General features: G+C 33.0%; 1 protein-coding gene across 2 annotated transcripts in view; it reads right to left on the bottom strand.

Moving 5' to 3' along the window:
* The window catches only part of LOC108345528 (nuclear pore complex protein GP210), a 33,987-nt gene extending 15,527 nt beyond the window's left edge, over positions 1-18,460 (bottom strand). Inside the window, exons 1-22 of one of the 2 annotated variants that reach the window (XM_017584108.2) lie at positions 18,069-18,460; positions 16,460-16,725; positions 15,899-16,065; positions 15,577-15,793; positions 13,497-13,843; positions 12,704-12,886; positions 12,360-12,489; positions 12,124-12,272; positions 10,683-10,794; positions 10,011-10,597; positions 9,790-9,913; positions 9,436-9,710; positions 7,948-8,055; positions 7,678-7,740; positions 6,648-6,839; positions 5,843-5,902; positions 5,271-5,339; positions 4,884-5,030; positions 4,665-4,784; positions 3,997-4,116; positions 242-397; positions 95-157 (exon numbers count right to left, since the gene is read on the bottom strand). In XM_017584108.2, the coding sequence (XP_017439597.2) occupies positions 95-157; positions 242-397; positions 3,997-4,116; positions 4,665-4,784; positions 4,884-5,030; positions 5,271-5,339; positions 5,843-5,902; positions 6,648-6,839; positions 7,678-7,740; positions 7,948-8,055; positions 9,436-9,710; positions 9,790-9,913; positions 10,011-10,597; positions 10,683-10,794; positions 12,124-12,272; positions 12,360-12,489; positions 12,704-12,886; positions 13,497-13,843; positions 15,577-15,793; positions 15,899-16,065; positions 16,460-16,725; positions 18,069-18,241 (3,828 nt within the window). In that variant the 5' untranslated portion in view covers positions 18,242-18,460. The remainder of the gene's footprint in view (positions 1-94; positions 158-241; positions 398-3,996; positions 4,117-4,664; positions 4,785-4,883; positions 5,031-5,270; positions 5,340-5,842; positions 5,903-6,647; positions 6,840-7,677; positions 7,741-7,947; positions 8,056-9,435; positions 9,711-9,789; positions 9,914-10,010; positions 10,598-10,682; positions 10,795-12,123; positions 12,273-12,359; positions 12,490-12,703; positions 12,887-13,496; positions 13,844-15,576; positions 15,794-15,898; positions 16,066-16,459; positions 16,726-18,068) is intronic. The other variant, XM_017584109.2, reaches the window with a different exon arrangement.
* Between the last annotated feature and the right edge of the window lie 1,555 nt (positions 18,461-20,015).

The raw sequence follows: 20,015 nt of genomic DNA, 5'->3' as shown, positions 1-20,015 counted from the left end.
AACTTGTGTACACGGTGTGTACTTTAGTTGCAGTATGTTTGTCCTCTGTAATGCATTTTGAAATGGAAAGATATAGTAGAAGAGACAGCCAAACCTTTTCATCTTCAATGGTCCACTGGTAATTTTTACATAGCTCATAGAAAGAAAACAGAGTACCCTGACAAAACAAAAAAGGTAGTCGATATTAGAATTTGAAATACAATCATGCATAAATTAATGAAAACTTGATTTTAATGGTCACCTCGGGAAATAACGGATAAATTGGCAATTTTCGGCCAATCCCAAGTTGTTCACTCTGCGTATGCAACATGACAGTAGACGGAATTCCCACCCTTAAAATACTCCGTGCTTCACAAATTACAGTATTACCATTCACAAAGACACTAGCAGTAATTGTCTGACAATAATAATATCTTGGATTAGACAAATATCTTCCACCAACCATATATGATTGAATGTAAAAGGCATAACACACAAACTGTCAAAGGAATAAATATATGTTTTATATAAAATAAAAATTGAAATGATTCGCTTGTGAGTTCCAGAAAAAATTAAAAGTAGAAAAAAGTAGAGAGTAAATGTGAGTATCTCAAAAATTAGAATAAAATAATTTCTCTTATTGAGTCTCATTACATACATTTCATACATATGTTGTAAGTAGGATATTAAATGCATTACTAAAAGTTGATAGACTATTAAATGTGGTTAGTTGGATATTAAGTGCAATAGTTGTTAGTAGAATACTAAAATGTATTACTAGAAGTTGTTAGAACTTGTTAGTAGTTGTTAGAAGATTTAAGAGATTGTAATTCTTACTTTAGGGTTTTAGTTCTCTGTATATAGAAGTTGATATTATGTTTCAAATCAATCAATTGAATAAAAATCTTCTTTCTTTTATATTAATTCTTTCTAGTATATACACATACATTGATAGGATAATTTAGGTAAAAAGCACAACCTATTCTTGGAAACAAATCTCCCCTGAGAGTGTGGAATTTATATCCTAGTAATAAAACAAAGATACCGCAAAATACAAAATTAAAACCAATAGGAATAAAATTTGAAACTTCCAATAATATCTCAACAGAATAAAATATACTATACTAACAGTTATTCTTTTAGTTTGACTCATTTTGTCTTGTGAACTACAGACCTTCATACGAGAAATACTGATTCTTTCAAAATAAATTGATCAAAGACGTAGTCAGAATCAAATTTAAGTAAACTGAACAAATGTGTGATGGGCATGTGGAACTTGTACTGTTAATAAAGAGTTAAACAGGTAGTGCCAAGGTCAATCATACAATAAAAGATTATCGCCAGGGTAAATAGAAGATTTGATGTTATCTACAGAAGGTGAGTTCCAAGAATTGTCTAATACTAAACAACACTGATTTGACCAGGAAACATGCATTGCCAGTGTCCAAAAAGCACACCGTTGGCTGATTTCCACTAAAATACCATTAAAACAAGTCTATCCAATAAATCTTAGCATGTAAAGCATGGACCAATCAATAGTTTTTAACATTTGACCAACCCCCTCTCGTGAAAGTCTATAAAATATTAACAAATAGAGGGTAGCAAAACTGCCTTGACCTGATTAATTTTTATAAAATAGAGGGTAGCAAAACTTACTTTAAGTGCTTTAGATTCTTTCTGCCTGTTAATATTTTTTATTTTTTCTGTAGCGGGTATCAACTCTCTGATTTTCACTTTGTTTAGGTGTATCCTTTGTGGGACAGTAATTGTTTCTTTTTTAGAATGAGTTTGGTTTGGTCCTCCATGTATATGTTTATTCTTCCCTTTATATAGCGCTTTTCATGTGCTAATATATGATTGTTGAATGTTAGGGTGTCAATCTCGAGGGGATACCAAGGTTAATAGTGATGCCTAGCATGTAGTTTGTAATAAAAAAAAACTTGTGTGACATCAGCAAGTTATCACTAGTAGAAACATGGCCACAAACAAAACACTATTCAGCCAAAGTAAAAATCTACCTTGTGTAGTTGTATTAAAGCATGTCTTTGATAACATCTACTTTTACCTATTTTTGTGCCTATTGTCATGAATAAATCAACTTATTCCCAGCTTTTATTTTGTTTTATCGTCAAATTTAGTGTGTTTTGTATTGTTTTGTATTTTAATGGCTTTATGTTTGTTTTACCTTTAATATCTTTGTTTAAGTGTGTGAAATAAATGAATAGGGAGCAATTCTAGTGGAGGAAAACAAGCAAGAACTCAAGGAAACATGTTTTGGATCAGAAAAGATCAATTTGAAGCAAATACCCATGTTGGGCACCATTGGGATCACGCCCAGTACTTATATTATAGAGTGTTGCCAAATTGCCTGGAACTGAGCGCCACCAGCCCTTGCACAGGTAGCACTGAGCGGTGGAAAAGTGGCACTGAGCACCAGTTAGTGCGGAAGAACTTGCATTGAGCAGTGGTTTGATAGAGAGCCCCTTTCGTGTTTTAACTGATGGCACTTAGAAATGGCTTCGCTAACATGTCAAAATTGGGTATTTATTCATGTTTTCCTCAAGGTTTTGGGGAATTCTCTTCCTCCCATTTCTCTCCACCTAGGGCGACTGAGAAAGGTCCTTGGAGGTTGTTTGGGGTGTTGGGAAGCTCTCCCACCCCTTCTTGGGTCTTCAATCTTAATCCATGGTGTTATGCCCCTTTAGAGTTTGATGAGAGAGAGGATATACGAATTGGAGATGTCAATTTGAAGGGAAGGCGCGATTGGAGCATGGAGCAACTGCGAAGAATCTTGGGAAAGTTTGGTTATAATTTCTTTCTTATCTTTTCAATTTGTATGACCTAGGTTCTCTACCATGGAGAGCTAAACCTATTTGTTGAGATTAAATGTAATAAACTGAATCTTGTGTTTTTTGTGATGTTAATACATATGTTTTTTCATTTCTATGTTAGTATTTGATTTCTATGCTTAATGCTTGGTGTGGATAGATCACTCGTGCCTTGATTTATGGTTCTTAAGGTGTTGGAAAATGTCTTTTGCACCTAGAACTGAAATTAAGTACCTAATGGAGCTTGTATATCTAGGGATAGAACATGAATCATTACTAATCTTAAGACTCTTGAACATAATGCATGATCGCTTGTTGAGGATTCAAGGAATTGGAAGTTGATGAGTTATCATAGGCTCAAGGTCACTAGAAATAGGATTTGAGTATTCATGTGAGTTGATTTTAACATAAAATTGGAATTGAGATATTTGTGAATGTATAAGAATGAAGTGGATGAAATCTAATATTGACATATGTAAATACTCTATGTTAAATTCTTGTTGCACACCAAATGTTTGATAAAAATACAAAAAGAGTTTCTGTGTTTTTGTGACATTTGTTGTCTAATTGAGTTGTGAATTGCAAGAGCTATCATGTGTTGAACAAGTCCCTGTAGAGAAAACGATATTTATTACTTGCTACGTGCAACCGGTGTACTTGCCGTTTTCCACTAACAGTCTTTAAGGTAGACTTAAGCCTAACTCAACCCTATAAAACCAGCTTCAGCTCAGTAAGATGAGGTTTGTCTCCCCTTATATACTATAATTTGGTCATCTCCAACAAGAAGCATATGCATGAATGTCTATATTAGATAATGTGGACTAATTGGGAATATTAGAATTTTATGATTCAAAGTAAATTATGGAAATATGGATAAGATAAGAATGCTATATCCATCCAGATTTGTAGGATCAAGTTAAAGGGTACAAAACTGAATAAGATCAGATTTACTTTTTAGAAATATCTCTATGATTCTGTTTCCTTATCTGTGGGAGATTTGCTTTCGGTTATGCGTGATTTAGTTTCCTCAACTATAGCAGATTTGTCTTCATAAATATAATTTGTATCCTCTGTTATTGGTATCAATTCAATAAGAGAATATTTTTCTACAGATAACAAATTAGAAAGAAAAAGCCAGCTAAACAAAATAAGGAATAATAATAAGTCTGAACAGGATTTCACATCTTACAGTGTTCCCAATAGAACTTGCCGAGAGTCGTCCAGAATATCTATCAATACTTGCAATTTTATCATTTTCAATTCCATACTCAACACGAACCCCGAGAGTTGGGCCTCCTTCCATGGTAAGCTGTGCAGAGGACATAATCTCATTATTTCATCAAAGCAAGAAAATAGGAGAAAACAATGGTGTAAACTTCACATCAGACCAATATTCAATGCACCAAAATGCAAAGATAAACAATTGAAGAAAGAGAATGCTAAAACATGTAGACAATTGAAAGGTATGGAAAAGAGACACATGAGCAAAAGCCGAATTACTTCACTTGGTTTTTCCTGACTTGCTCATGAACAAGGTACTATAGGCTCCTTAAATGATTATAGACTAGATTCAAGTAAGCAAATTTAGACAAATAATACACATTACGTGACTGATTGAAAAATCATAGATGCAATTAACTTAGTCAATACACAAATCTTGAACCGAAAAATAACCATGTGAATCTTGATATATTAAGCAAATTGTGAGCAGTTATTTTGCAAAAAAAAAAAATGTCAACTTTGGCGTTTCCTACTCAATAAAAAACATTCCAAGAGAATTTTAGTATGTGTCTCTTTCAAAGTACACATTCTTTCAAATTAAGCAATGAAAAACAACACCTGTACTTTGGAACATACCACATACGATGCACCAGGTAGTAGGAAAATATTGTCAGGGTGTATTCTTGGGGCAGCGTAAACTTCCACCTTAATAGCTTGACTTTGTACTACGTGTCCCAAATGTTGTACAGCACTGACCTGGTTTCAATAAATAACAAATAAGCTTGTAGAGTTTTCAAAAGTCTAAAGAATTTTGACTGAGATGAAGATCATAAAACAGGTTGACCAGAGACTTACATAAAGGGTTGTAATTCCAAGATGTCTCCCTTTTATTTTAAAACTTGGTGCATTAACATGTCCACCAACAAGGCTTGAGAAATCGTCAGTATCCACCAGCTCAATTATATTATCTTCAATGTGTACATGAAGATTCATGTAAACAAACTGTGTAACAGTTTCCAAATCAACAAATTGCCACTCAAAAAAAATTATATAAAAAATAAATAATAAAAAACCCACTATGGATATTCAAAATGACCAAGAAAATGTAAAAGATATCAGTCTCAGTGAGCATATTCAAGGCAGTATAGTAACAACTATGTCAGAAGAGACCATATTAATGCAGAACAAGCACAAGAAACTGGAGTGTGGCTCCTAAAACTAAATAGGAAAAACTATTCAAACCTGAGAAGCATCAAAACTATTTCCGCCAGTACTACCAGCCAATAAGTCAATAGTTTGCAAACTTCCTTCCTGTAAAGATCATATAAAATTTAATGTAAATAAGATCAGATTTGATAGAAATTAGGTTTGAGCAGGCTTTAAAGAAGTTATTCAGCTTTATTTTGATCTTTACTACCAATTTTTAAGTGAAACCATTTCGTGGGATTCGTATCAATGCAAGCAAATCTCATGTATTAGCCATTATGACCCTGTTAGAATATTTACCCTATTTATCATGATTATATTGTATCTAGGATTATCTTATTTATCATGATTATACTGTGTCTAGGTTACCCTATTTATCATGATTATACTGTGTCTAGATTACCCTATTTATCATGATTATATTGTGTCTAGATTACCCTATTTATCATGATTATATTGTGTCTAAGGTTACCCTAATTATCATATACTTTTGTATCAATTTATTTTTATAAATAGAAGATTATGAGAGGGATCATCAAGCTCTCAAGAATTATTTCTTTTCAATCTCAAGTCCCAAAAAAATCAACAACCTTTTAGAGAAGACATACCATCATGCTAATCACTTTTCCTGATATGATCTTGATCCACTCTATATCTGCAACTTGAACCTGAAATATTTAACTTCTATAAGCATTTAACATAAAATGACATCATCTAATCATCAAATTTGAAATCGTATTGATACTAGCCGCTGAAAACTTTTGCCCTTAATAAATTTCCCTCCCAAGATCATCAGCTTTAATGAATGTTTAGTATCAAAACCTTGTTGGACAATAGACATTGTTTCCAACTTTCATAAAGTGCTTTAAAAAGCCATTATTTCCCCAAAAAAAAAAACCATCTTTCCCAAATATCTGCTTACTCACAAAATGGAGATCCGAGTTAGATATATGGGCATAAATATTTTTTATTTTTATTTTTGGTCGCCCAAAGAGCATATACTTAGTCTATAAAGTAGAGTAAATGCAGAATTACAAAATCAGAAACATAAGCCAATATGCAATTATAATGTTTTCCTAAACTAAATAATAAGTATGAAAGAGAAATGATATTTCATATTTCTAGTAAGAAAGAAGGAAATGTGTTACACTACAACCAATTACGAGATCTGGTTTTCATTTTGTTCAAATGACAAAAAGTATAAGTTTGTGGCTTGCTACCAGTAAAATATAAGAGTCCTAAAAGCAGAAAGAGAAGTGCATCGTTGCAGATTAATAATTCAAACAGACAAGGGTTGATATCAACACATTTCCAAAATCCTATGATCGATCATAAAACTGATGCAGGGATATTAAACCAAGCATATTCCTTAAAATTTCAAACAATCCTGAATTGAGGAAAGACATAGCTTACAAGTGCAGAAGCTCTTTGTGGAGGATTTAGTCCAATATCATATATATTCAGATTGGCTGTCCCTAATCCTTTAGGGGACAAAATCAATTGTAGGCATTCAAATCCAGATGGTGGTTGAATAACTTGTACAACTTGAGAATCATTTGTAACAGCTTCCAAGAAACAGCTCCCACCAACAATAGTCAGGTTTACCTGTAGTCATATATGATATTAGAACACAATTAAAATGCAGTAATAGTTAATTTCTTGAACAAAAAGCATTATGTAAGACATGTTTGTATCAAAAAGATGGGTAGCAAAAGCAAGTTCGACCATAACCCCTGCATTGGGAGTGAGAAGTGAACCTTGAGATGAACACTGAACAATGGAATTAGCTGAGCTAACAAGCTAATAAACACCCTTGAATGTTGTTATAGATCCTACAAGAAAGCCAAATAGTGCGTATAACTCGGAGATGACCCTGACTCATGACCTAGCTTTTGGTATTGAGTTCAGCTTGAACCAAATTGTCTTTCCTAATGGTTATGGTTAGCATCAAGCCCACCAGTCCCCTAGTTACCAAACCACCCAAAGATGTCTAATAAAGTTCACACTCAAGATCTCCTTCCTTCAGCATGAGGGGTGTGGAACCCTCGCCTCATGAGCTACCTTTTGGGGTTGAGTTAGACCCAAACTCACATTCTAAGAAAGGAAAAATATCTTTAAAAATAGGCAATCATTTGTTTTTTTCCATGGGACTGATAAAATGTAGTTCAAAGGCCTAGGCCAAATTTCGAAAAGTTCCATGTGTTTATGATACTATAAAAAAATTGCAGTCAACCGGAACATAATCTGATAAAATGTTGCCCCAACAGGACTGCCTTAACCTAGGCTAAATACATAATCTATCAATCTATCTACTAATAAAAAGTAAAAGGCAAAACCCAGTGTACAACCAATGCAAATTCAATGTGCAAACAGTTAAATAATTCTGGACCCCAAGCTGTGGTCACCAGATAAAATATCTAGTTAAACAAACGGTGATTGTTACCTTTGCATCAGGATTGAAATATATCAATTTGTACTCTGGATCAACTCTAAGGGTAGAAACAAGCTGCATTGTAGCACCAATACAAAGATAAGACAACTTACGACAAAGTAACAACAAAAATAAATATGCTACAAAATCCCATTATACAGAACAGAATGCAGGGAGAAGATGCAGAATTGATTATGAAACTCAGATATTAAGATTTTAGTCATGGAAAGTAGAAAAAACCAGTTTCATATTGAACAAAAATAATTTTAAGAAAATTATTACCTGTAAATGAATTGCATCTGTCAGAACATTTTCTGTTTCAGTAAACCCGTGAAATGTATCATCTCCCAAGATCTCAGCAAAGCCAGTAACAGTAGCACGAACAGTGCACTAAGAAACACAGCATTTAATATCACATTAGTCGTCCACATATTAGAACAAGTATAAAAAGTTAATCACATGCATGAATGCTATACAGCATGGACCCTTTAAAACTTGTTTAAAGTATCACCCTGCATACAAAACTATTTAATAGCATGACTTTAAGAATCATCCATGAAGTGGGTGAAACATGGAAGATTTGAGTTCGCTCAACCAAACTGATATTTCAGCATAGATTATCATATTAATTTACACCAGCCAAGAAATATCACAAACTGGTAAGGTAATTATAGTATCGGCTGCATAGATCCTTTGGATCCTAGGTAAGAGTCAAAGAGTGACATTCTAGTACCTCTAATATGTTACCTTACACAATAGCTAATTCAATTTTAAGAGTGACCAAAGCATATGTTCCCATCAATACCTTGTGTAGAGAGTTAATTATAGAAGACTAGACAGATAGAACTACATTACCACAGAAATAAAGGACTGGTTATCAGGAAGGGGTCAAAAGCTGGAAGCAATCACCACAAGAGATTGTTTATTTGTAAATCCGATCATTCATGGAGAAGAATTATTTAGACAAAACTAGCAATGCTTTAGAAAGATGACTGTGCTTGCAATTCCAAAAGTTGGTATATGACAAATTTCTGAATTTCAAAAACTGAAGCTTAAAGAAAAAGGTAAATTAAATTCATCTCCCTTAAATTACAGATTTTCCCTCTAATTTTATAAAATGCACACAACTCCTTGAGGGATGAAATGCATTATACTTTATCGATTTTAATGTAAATGAACCTCTTGGCACTGATGAAGCTACAATGAGCAAGCTTTTTAAAATCATTTTTCCTATCTTATCAACACTTCATCAAGGAAAAACTAGACAGTGGCTTGACTTGTACCCCATGTGTCCACTTGAAATCAACTTGCACACATACTCACCAAAGGACTGAACTGTATTAATTTTGAAGGAATTATAACCAAACTGGGAATGCAGAAACACCAGCTTGAGAGGGAGTGTCAAAACCATGCTGCTCATTATATATTTTACAATGTTTTTTTATTTTGTCCCTGCTATAATTTTATCATATATTACAGGTATATATTGTCATTACTACTAGGATTATGCATTTAAAAACAATCCCATAATCACAAAAATTTGTTTCCTTAGAATTAGCTCTCTATTTTCTAAAATAATCAACACGCTCATATTTTTATTGGTCAATCTGAAAAAAAAAACATATTTGAACTCAGACCATTATAAACTAGTTTTTGGGACAGCAAATTTTCACAAGCAACTCTGATTGCAAAATTACCAGGTGTTGTCAAATGAAGTAGTAAAGCCAAACTATCAAGAAAATGAAAAAATTAATAAGAATCTTTCAGTACCAAGCCTGATTCATTTTGCAAGGCCAGAAATATCTCCCAACTGTTAGACTTCACTATATTAAAACCATAATCCCAGTAGGCCAGTCCCTCACAACTGCTAAGTTCCCACCTCAAATTGAGAGAAGATGAATTTGCATAAGCCTCTCCCAAATCACTGATACCAACTGCAGATACACGAATAGTGCGCCCATTTGCCACAATAACAGGGGCATCATGAAGTCTACCTGAACTACGTTCAGCTTGAGCTGCTGCTTTAATTATTCTGCATTCATTCACTGAAAAACACAACTCACTTCAGGGTAGAAATCTGAAGAATTTTGTTGCCAATGACTTTAACTCTGAAAAAATGTATACCTGGTTCATCAGCTATAAGTACAATAGAAGAAGGAATGCTACACATCACAGACAACCAAACTTGAGCCACTGAAGGCAGAGGATGGTCATCCCCAACCAAATTCCCACGTTGGAAACGAAGTTTCTGAGTCATTTAAAACCACAAAGGTTAATAATTTCCAAGTTCTATGGCTTCTTAATTCTAGGATACTTTCAACCAAGAAATAATCACTGAAACTTACAAAGGTTCCCAGCTTTTGACATAAAACTCCATACAAATTCCTGAAGCTATCAGATACACGTTCCACAAGAACTCCATCTTCAGCTAGAGCATTGGCTTGATCCAAAACTTCCACAGTTTCAATGAAATCCACACCTTTGTCCCATTGTTCAGGACCACCAACAAGTGCTATGTCTAAACTTGTGCCAGGTACAAGATATAATTCCTCTAAACCATGTGACTGCTTGTCATTTTCTGCTTGAGCCAAATCAATCCAGTAACCACCAAATTGGTTTCCATCACCTGCCTGACGTACAATAAGGGGTAGATATGCCGCAATGCGTAAGGATGCTTTTAGTCCAACAGGACTATGACTGTGGTGGTGATCTTCTTTGGAAAAAATGGCCTGGATCACAGCTTGACCAGGATGAGAAGCAAAAACATATGTCCAGGAACAGGGAGAACCATTGACTGATGATCGGAGCTGAGTATTTGGCTCAGTTTTCAAGTATAACAACTCCTGAGTTGCATTGACAATTACAAAAGACTCACTTCCAGACTTCCACTTTATCAATGAATTAAAGGCATCACATACATAGAAAAAGGAACCTGCAGATGATACAACAACATGAGCAAAAATGAATAGCAGAAAATTGGAAAAGAAACTTTACAATATCCTCAAACATTGCATCACCATTTGCTGCTTTCATTGTCACAGCAGCTTTAAGATATGATCCAACAGCAGTTTCTACAGGAAAATTGTGAAGCACAACCATAGAAGAAGGAATGGAGACTTCAACAAGGACCTATAGGAAAAATAAAATTACAAAAATAAAAAATAATGTATAAATTGTATAGAATTCCAAAGTAAATTCAAGAAAAAATTGTGAATACATTATGCATTGATAGAAAACAAACAAATAGCACAAAGAGAATCCAACAGAAAACACCTTTTAGAATAATTTATACGACGAAAAACATCACAGTATCATTAGAAATTCTTAGATAACGTGAGCCGAGAGAAAAGAGAGAATATGAACAATGAAAGAAAATGTTTTGTTGATCTTAGAACAGTTTGAAATATGTACCTGATAGCTACTCATAAGAGTCAGGTTTCTGTTAATACTAATAGAAACTTACAACTGTACATAAAAGAAAGAAAAATATAGTAAAGAATACACTGCTGTACAAAATTCAAGACTGACTTGAAACAAGTCAACTATGATCAACTATCAACAATAGTATGCTAACAGATATTAATGTATCTTCACATTCTCCATTCATTTCCTTTCTGTTAACGAAAACCCTCATAAGGGGATACCATCTTCATGAAAACACTAACATTTTAACATTATTCAATAAATGAAGAAGGGAAGATCAGTTCACTAGGCTTCCACCGGTGCCCAGCAACCTCCTTAATTTTAGAACACTGTAGTTGAACACTGTAGTGGGTAAAGTTTTCAGAGTAACAGACATTTTTGAGGTTTGACCTATGGCAATGCTGGCCTAGAAGGAATACAATGGAATAAAGAAAGGGTTGTGGTGTTGGAGCAATGCAGGTTGCTTAGGTGAATACAACGAAAGAAAAAAAAAAAGGATGTGGTTTTGCGTAAGAGATTACACAAGGCTTCCAAAGATTTTAGAGTGCTGAAACCATATCAGAAAAATTGTTTCTGATATTATTCATAGAAGAGCTACTGCTCTTAAATAAGATACATTAACATAATAACTGAAAATCCTAAATTATGATGGATATAATCTATCCCCATAATAACTGAGTTATATCTTATTAAGATAGGAAAAGATAAAGAAACAAAATAAACTCAAATAAATCAACATTTAAAAAGAAAGTAGGATAATCTTAATTGATGGTGCAAATCAAAGTGTAATGGGACACAATCACTAATAAAGTAGGGGCAGTACAAGTGAAAATTTCATTAAGCATACACATGTCCAACTAATATGCTTATACCACATACCACTTTACTATTCTTTAACCAAACAACATTCTTAAATTCCAATACCATAGCATATAGCCCAAGAACAGGATTGGGCTTAGGGAACCAAACATGATCAAATTTACTAGACATTTGGAATGAATAAATAAAAGTATATATTTTCCTTAATAGCATTACCTCATCATAATTTAGTGAATCATATACAGATAACACTTTGATAGTAGCTTTACCAGGTTTTTTTGCCTGGACAATACCAAAAGCTGTTACAGATACTGTGAACGAGTCTGAAGATAGCCATCTGAAGTCACTCACAGTTTTTGCACAACCTACATCACAAAAGGATCAATGAGTATAGAAATAAATATCAAGAATAAGCTTGCTACTTCAGATTGGAGAAGATGTTGGCTTCCAACCTCCTGTAGCCTTTAACTCCACCTCCTGATAAACACCAGTTGACCATGGTAATAAGATCATTCCACTATCATTGTCCAAGGTGAACTTTACTTTATCACAAACCATTATTTCTTGCACAGCCTTGATAATCTGCAATATTTTAACTAATAAATGAGAACTTGGTACTGAAAAAGTACCATGACCTTCCTAAGCCAGGAAACAAATAGCCTCTCTCGAATCCCAAAAAAAAGAAGAATGAAATGACCACAAAGCAACATATGGTGCAACAACTAAAAGACAAAAATAATTGAGGAATGAACTACAGAAAAATATGCTTATAAGGCTTCTATGAAACGACAGTCACCTCCTTTTTGTCATCAGCCCCACCAGGGTAGCTCAAAGAAGCTGTCAATTTTCCAAGTCCTGGTGAATAAGCCTCCAAGATTTTAGAATTCCGCCAGCCGTGTTTAACAGCAATATCATTTGAAACAAAAAATGTTTTCCAGTATTGATCAGAATCATTATCATAAACCTTAACATCATCATTCTGCAATGCAAAGATAAATGTTGAAAACTATTGATAGAAACAAAAGCAATTCATATAAGAGAAAACACAATGAATATAAATGGGAAGTTCCAACAGAGACGTATTACTCACAAATATAACAGCAGACACAAGACTAGCAATGTACATGGAAAATATCAAAAACAAAAATGTCAAGCAACACTAGAGATGTACTTTATTTGGCAACGGCCTAATGTATAATCAATTACCACAACCTTGGGCTGATAGGAAAAGGTTTTATATCTATATCATACATAATGCACAATAGCCACTTTCATTTGTGTCTGTCCTCTTCCGTACAGATCATTAGATAAGATCTCACAACTTTGGGAACATAAAACAGAATTGCAATACAATCAAGGAAAAGTTGTGCCGATAATAAAACAATTTATAGTATCCCTTTTCTTTTATACAAGAATTTCCTTTTTAACTTATTTCATTTTCTGAAAGAGAGGACACAATAGTAAATTTATTATATAGATAAGAGTCCCCATCAGATACATTAAAAAAATGTCCTTGAAAATCTAAGGAGCCAACGTAAATATGTTTTACCATTGATGATAGGCTATGAAAGTAGAATCATGAAAACTACCTCTGTAATATAAATTTCTTGTGCAGGATGATCCTGTGCAAAAACCTTTATCTGGATAAGATATTGATGGCCAGATATAACATACCAACGGGTCATCAGAGGGTTAGATTTTACTCCTTCCACTGGATCACCAGAACTAGATAAAGGTGATATATACAAACATAGAGAAGATGGTAGGACCACATTCAATGAAGACACTTGTTCATGGCCAGCAATCCTAGTATCTTCAACAATAACAGCTGTCATGCCCAAGTTCCATGCGTATGCTAACCCTGTTTTTGAGTCGACCTGAGCAACCGAAGCATTTGAGACAGACCATTGGTGATGTGGTGAGGGTAAAGTAACCACTGCAAATGCCAAAGCAAAATATTGGTAAGAGTCTTGATAATATGCTGACAAACATCACAGCAGAAACAAAATATAAAAGTTATTGGATAAAAAAACCGTTATCTTAACTTTCATATAGATGTAAACAATATCCAATTAAAAATTCTTTTAAGTATAAATAGCATCAATCATTAGCTGAATCATCACTTTTTTGCTTGATATATAAGAACAAAACGAAAATGCAAAGATGAAAAGTCAGGAATTCTACAGAAGAAAATAACAACAGCAAAGAATATTGCATAGACCAACAAGCAAATTGGTCCTCTGGATATCTGGAAAAGGTCTCTTGCTCATTGCTCCATTCAAATACACCAAGCAACAGCCAAAGAGTAAAAAATTTTAGCCCCTTATCCTTGCACACCGAAGAAAATATATTAAAGAACATTCAACAGCAGGTAGAAAAACAAGAACTCCAAATTAGAGCTCTTAGAAAGTAGATTTAAGCTCAATCTTACAAAACTAGCTTAAAAGATGATGTTTATACTTCCATATGTACTATAATTTAGTCATATCTTTAGTCAATGAAAGATTCCCAACACATCTTCTCACACAGAGAATTAGACATCTCAATTCAAGTGTGGAACTAGATATTTCTGGATAGTCCAATAGCAACCAAATAGTTGGAACAAACCTCGATAAAAGAGGCTCTTATACTATTTTAGAAAATGAATTATAAGTCTAACTCAATCTTATAAATGTACCTAATAGTAACTTGAGGTTTGCATCAACTTATGTCTTACAATTTGGCAATATCACCAATCAATGTGAGATTTCTAACAAGAACATATTTATTTTCCACCAAAAAGACCAAATTATGATGGTATTTGAAAAGAACAAAAACATAAAAGAAATTTGTATAGTGTAAAAGGTCAAGGAAATTCCTCTTGGTTCTCTTGTTTTGTCAGCATTTGTTGATATTGTCAAGGGAGAATGAAAAGTTTGATTTCCTCCAAATAATTAAAAAACGAAAACAATAAAAGATCCCATAAAATAAAACATAATCTAATATTTGCTTTACAGCTAATCACAAAATGATTACTGAAAAGTTACCAAGACAAATATCCACTCACAAAAAAAAGGCAATTTTGAAACATCATTCTCTCCTTTCTACTGCCCAAACCACTAAACCTAATAAAAAAAACAACTTCCAACATAGACAAAAGATCTTCCAACTTAGACATATAGTACTGATCCAAAACAATGAGAGAGATCCACGATTCTACATAAAATCGAAATAATTTAATCAGTAGTTTCTAAGCTGCCTACAGATGAAGGAACAGATTATTCTTTGATTTAAAAATCTTGTGGCCCAGAACACACCTGTCAGAGAAATGGACCTTATGAGACCTATACACCTTTGCTGTACTGTAATCTTTCAATGGTACTAAATAGACTGAAATACAGTCCAAACAAAACATTAACACTACAAATTTTGCTTTAGAAAATAAGTTGGAGCGTAATTTTAAGGAGGACTGAAAATTAGAAGATTTTGTTAAAAGAAAACAAACAAGGAGGGTAAAAATTCTCCCAAAATATAGAAAAATGAGGATTCCCCATCTATGGATGACCAATTGCATTAGTAATCTTAACTACCAATTCTGCAATTTGACAGCATAATCACATAGATATCAGATTTACATTTCTAAACAACTTGCACTTAGATTTGAATGAAAAGTAAACAACTTAAGAAAACCTTCAGGAACATTTCCACGGATGACTTTAAGGGTGTAGGGAATGACTGCACCAACAAGTACAAGAACTGGTGAAGGAGGATCGAGGGACATAGCTTCAGCAACAGTAAGAACAATCTCATCAGCTAAATTCTTTAACTGTGTCTCAAGCAAACGCACTGACACAATCTCATGACCAATCTCAATTCCCTTTACTACAAAAAGATCTGAAAATACACCCTGCAAAACAGGACCAGGAAAAAAAAGTAGGATATAACATTAAATATGCATTATTATAATAACACAATGACTTAACCTGTTTAAACCAGCCAGTAGCAGTCTTACATTGTCTTCAAGCTTTATTTGTATATCTAAGTCACCACATAATCCCCCACAATCACTAAGGGGAGAATCCTTTAGTGGAACATTAACAAGGTGATGAGGTAATCTATTGGCTTCAGGCATAAGGCTCCACATAAACTGTAAGCCAACTAATGAAGAAAATACGTTTTCTGCAGCACAAGGGAATTCAATAAATATTTCCAATCTTATGACCCAATTGAGGAGAAAAGGTGACAGGAAATTAACAAAACTTTAAGCTGGAAATAATTATATAGAATCATCAAGACAAATAAATAAATGCTGAAAAGTTTAATGCCTTTGCTAAAAAGGCAGAAAAGAGTAAATTGAGCTTCATAGCACCTATAATGTCAATCCTGCCATAGTGTAGTATGCCTTCTTCGTTTATTAAAGCTCATTTTAAAATTTTCAAGAAAAAAATATGGTAAAGAAAGCATATTTTCAAGCGAATGGTTATGTAAAGGCAAGATTTTACAATGGAGTCAGACTTTCATGATGTGTGAAAATCCCATGATAAGTACAAAACTAGCAAGATTTCACAGATACCTTCATTATCAAAGGCTCGAACACGTAGTGTGGCAAGCCCCTCTAAATCAAGTTTAATAGAATTATGAAATATCTGTATTCGTGATATGTTGTCAATAAAGACTTTGCAGCGAATCACAATCCCAGTTTTCAAGTCTGCAGCATAAACAGCAGTTTCCTTCCGCCCACTGTAAGGGGAAATGGATCTTATTCTTGCACTAGTTGAGCACTTGCTGGTTGAATTATACTGAGGCTCAACAGACAGAATGTCATGATGATCCCATGACCTAAGTATGTACCACAAAAAATATCATAATCAACTCAATAACAAAGGATAACAACCAAAACCAATCAACAAACACCACTTCAGAAAACAAGGGAATCACTTTTTGAGAAAAACAATTTTATAAGAAAAACCAGGGAATAATGTTTCACAAAAGCCTTGTTTGATAAGAGTAATTTTAAAAAAAAAAATCAAAATTAATATCTCCTTTTTAATTTCTAAACCAATTCACATATCCTTCCTTGTTTATATGTTCCAAAAATCAGCTTTAGATGTTGTTTCATAAAATAGTTCTAAAAACTAAAATACAAAGACACAATCAAACACATCTTAATTTCCCAAACCTTCGTTTTAACTAAACTTTCTTTTACTAAAAATGATTAAATATGTTTTTCATTCTCAAATTGTTATAAAAAATTGTTTTGTTCCTAAACTTGATTATAAAGTACTTCGTTAAACACTTCATAAAAGTCGTGTAAAACATTCTCCCAACAATCGACATGTGTAGGTTATATTATGTCTCCATGTGGAACTCTATTTGACACATAAAAACACTCCACATTGTTGGAAAATGAAGTTTTATATGATTTTCATAAAATACAGGACTAAATATTTTATAATATAATTTTTCATAATAGTTTGGAGACCAAAAACATATTTAACCTTAATAAAAATAATTATCAAACTACAACTGAACTTAAATTACTTGACCTAGTTGTGTTCCAATATAATGATTCCATTTTCAAATAAACTTTCAGAGCAAGGATTTTTTATAGAAAATAAAAGTCTGATATGAAAACTAAAACCCAAAAAAATATGCAGCCTAAACTCACTCATGCCTTTCTTATATGAAAAGAATTTGGACAAATCTTAGATGAGGTTTCTTATATGCTTCAGATATTATTCTCCATCCAGAATTATAGTTTAATTCCAGTAGTATGCACAACAAATGTTATCATTGAAAGCCAGCACAAGTTCCGATGTAAAACTTCAGTTCTCATTGTAAAACTACACATGAAAGCACACAAGAAAATATGCCTCAGTTTTCACAACAATGCTATTATCACAAAAAAACTTAGATACCACAGCTGCTGCAGTTTTACAAGGAGTTTCACCAACCACGTTTAGGTGAAATCCAATTCTGATCCGAAAACAGCACTAACAACACTCAACACTCGTGCTACCACTGCATGCATCTAAGTTTTGTCCTTAATTTTATCATATGGAGAACTGAACTGAACTGAAATGACATCACCTAGTTCTTTCTTTTTTTTTTTTCAATATACTTCAAAATTGCGAAGAATATAAAATAGTAGTGAGTAAGTATGATTGAAAACGGAAGAGGACCATTGGAAGCAGCCGTCGCTTCCTTGGAGCCGGTAATCAACTGGATACGTCATTTTTGGCGGCAAGAGCAAGTTGACGTCAGCAATGTGGGGACCACTGGAAGCCGCGTGCGACGGCGACACCACCACCGTCACCGTTACCAGAAAACTCAGTAACAAGGCCACGATCGTCATTTTGCGTGGCTCAGAACGATCATTCACAGCACTCAGTCAGAACTTTGCATTGCAGAGAGTTGAGGGAATAGTTGAATTTGATGCTGCTCTGTTGAGGATTTCAAGGGTTTAGGGTTTTAAGAAGCGAAGAAGAAGAAGAATATGAGCAGAGTGAAGAAACAGTGGAACGTGGAAAGCAATGTCAGTATTCTTTTTTTTTTTTCTTTTCCAGAAAAGAAACTAGAAAGTAAGTCACGTCTTTTAACACCAATGAATAAAAGTTAAGGCTCACATACTATTTTTTTTTTTTTCCTTACACGTTTGTTTAATATGGTATAAGATTCTAGTTTTGATTAATTCGGTCATTTTGGTAACAAGTTAAATAGTTAAGAGCATATCAATAGTATATATTACATGCCTGTTCGTGAGTTTTTTTTTTTTTAATTTAAAAGGAAATTATCTAGTGTTAAATTAATATTGTTTCACAAGTCTAGTGTTAGTTTGGGATTGTGTTGACCTTGTTTATTTTAGTCTTTATATATATATATATATATATATATATATATATATATATATATAATTTTAATTCAATTTAATTTATTTTTTCTAATTAAGAATTTTCTCACTTTCTAAATTTAATTTTTATATAAATATCATATTTTTATTAAAAAAATTAAATTGATCAAAAAATATTTGATTTAATTATAGATATTTTTGAAATTATTTCTTATAGTAAAAATCAAACATAAAGTTAATAATTATATTATAATTATATTTCTAAAATATACATTTAAATCTAAAACATTTAATAATTATATTCTAAAACAATTCTAATAATTATATTATATTTAATAATTAAATTAAGAATTATATTCAATTTATAAATAAATAATAATTTATAATTGAATTTCAGGAATATCTAATAAAAATGTCAACTGCAATAAAAATATCATTATATTTATATAAAAATTAAATTTAGTTTTAATTTGGAAAGTAGCAAAATTACTCAATTCAAAACAAAATTATTGAAATTGAATTGGTGGTCCTAATTCCTTTCTTATGTTCATTATTTGTGTTCTTGTGGCTTTTGTTGCGACTTTTAATGGTTATAATTCACTCTTCTTTAAAATTGTGTTTAAAACTCTTTTATGTTATACATTAAACATTTTACACCCATGCAAACTATAAAAAAAAAACTTAATATTCAAACTACAAAAAGATAATAATATGCATTCGTAAACCTTGAAAATACATAATGAATGAGAAATTGCATAAAACCAAAAAGAAAATATATAAATAATCGACATAAAACCTTCCAGTTGGGTTTCTAACTACATTAGTAGCATGCTCTTCCTCTTTAAATTGAACCTATACATTCTCCACCTAAAAATAACAATGTTCAAATATCATGAGAATGATAAAATGAGAGGTTGAGATTATGATTAGGGAGAGGATCATACCATGTTGTGGGCGAGTTTGTCTCAAACATTAATGCTTTCAATTTCATTGTACTTGAAGAGCTCCTCGAAAAGATCTCATAGAACTCCTATAAGTGGTCTTGTATCTTGCGATATTCGATGGGGGTGGCAATTGGCGTCAATGTTGGGAGCACTAATACATGTTGAAAAGAAAAATGGTGGGGCTTATGCTCAGCTTGGTGTAGAGGCACGAGAGCACCAATCCACGCGCAAATCTTGAAGTAGACAAGTTGTTGCTTAGGGTTTGAGAAATTGGGGATTTATAGTGATGGGGTAGGCTCACATAGTCAGAGTGACGAGAACAGAATTCGATGAGA

The sequence above is a fragment of the Vigna angularis genome, chromosome 8 (assembly GCF_016808095.1).
Source record: "Vigna angularis cultivar LongXiaoDou No.4 chromosome 8, ASM1680809v1, whole genome shotgun sequence".
Lineage (NCBI taxonomy): Eukaryota > Viridiplantae > Streptophyta > Magnoliopsida > Fabales > Fabaceae > Vigna > Vigna angularis.
This window is presented reverse-complemented; position numbering and strand designations above follow the sequence as displayed.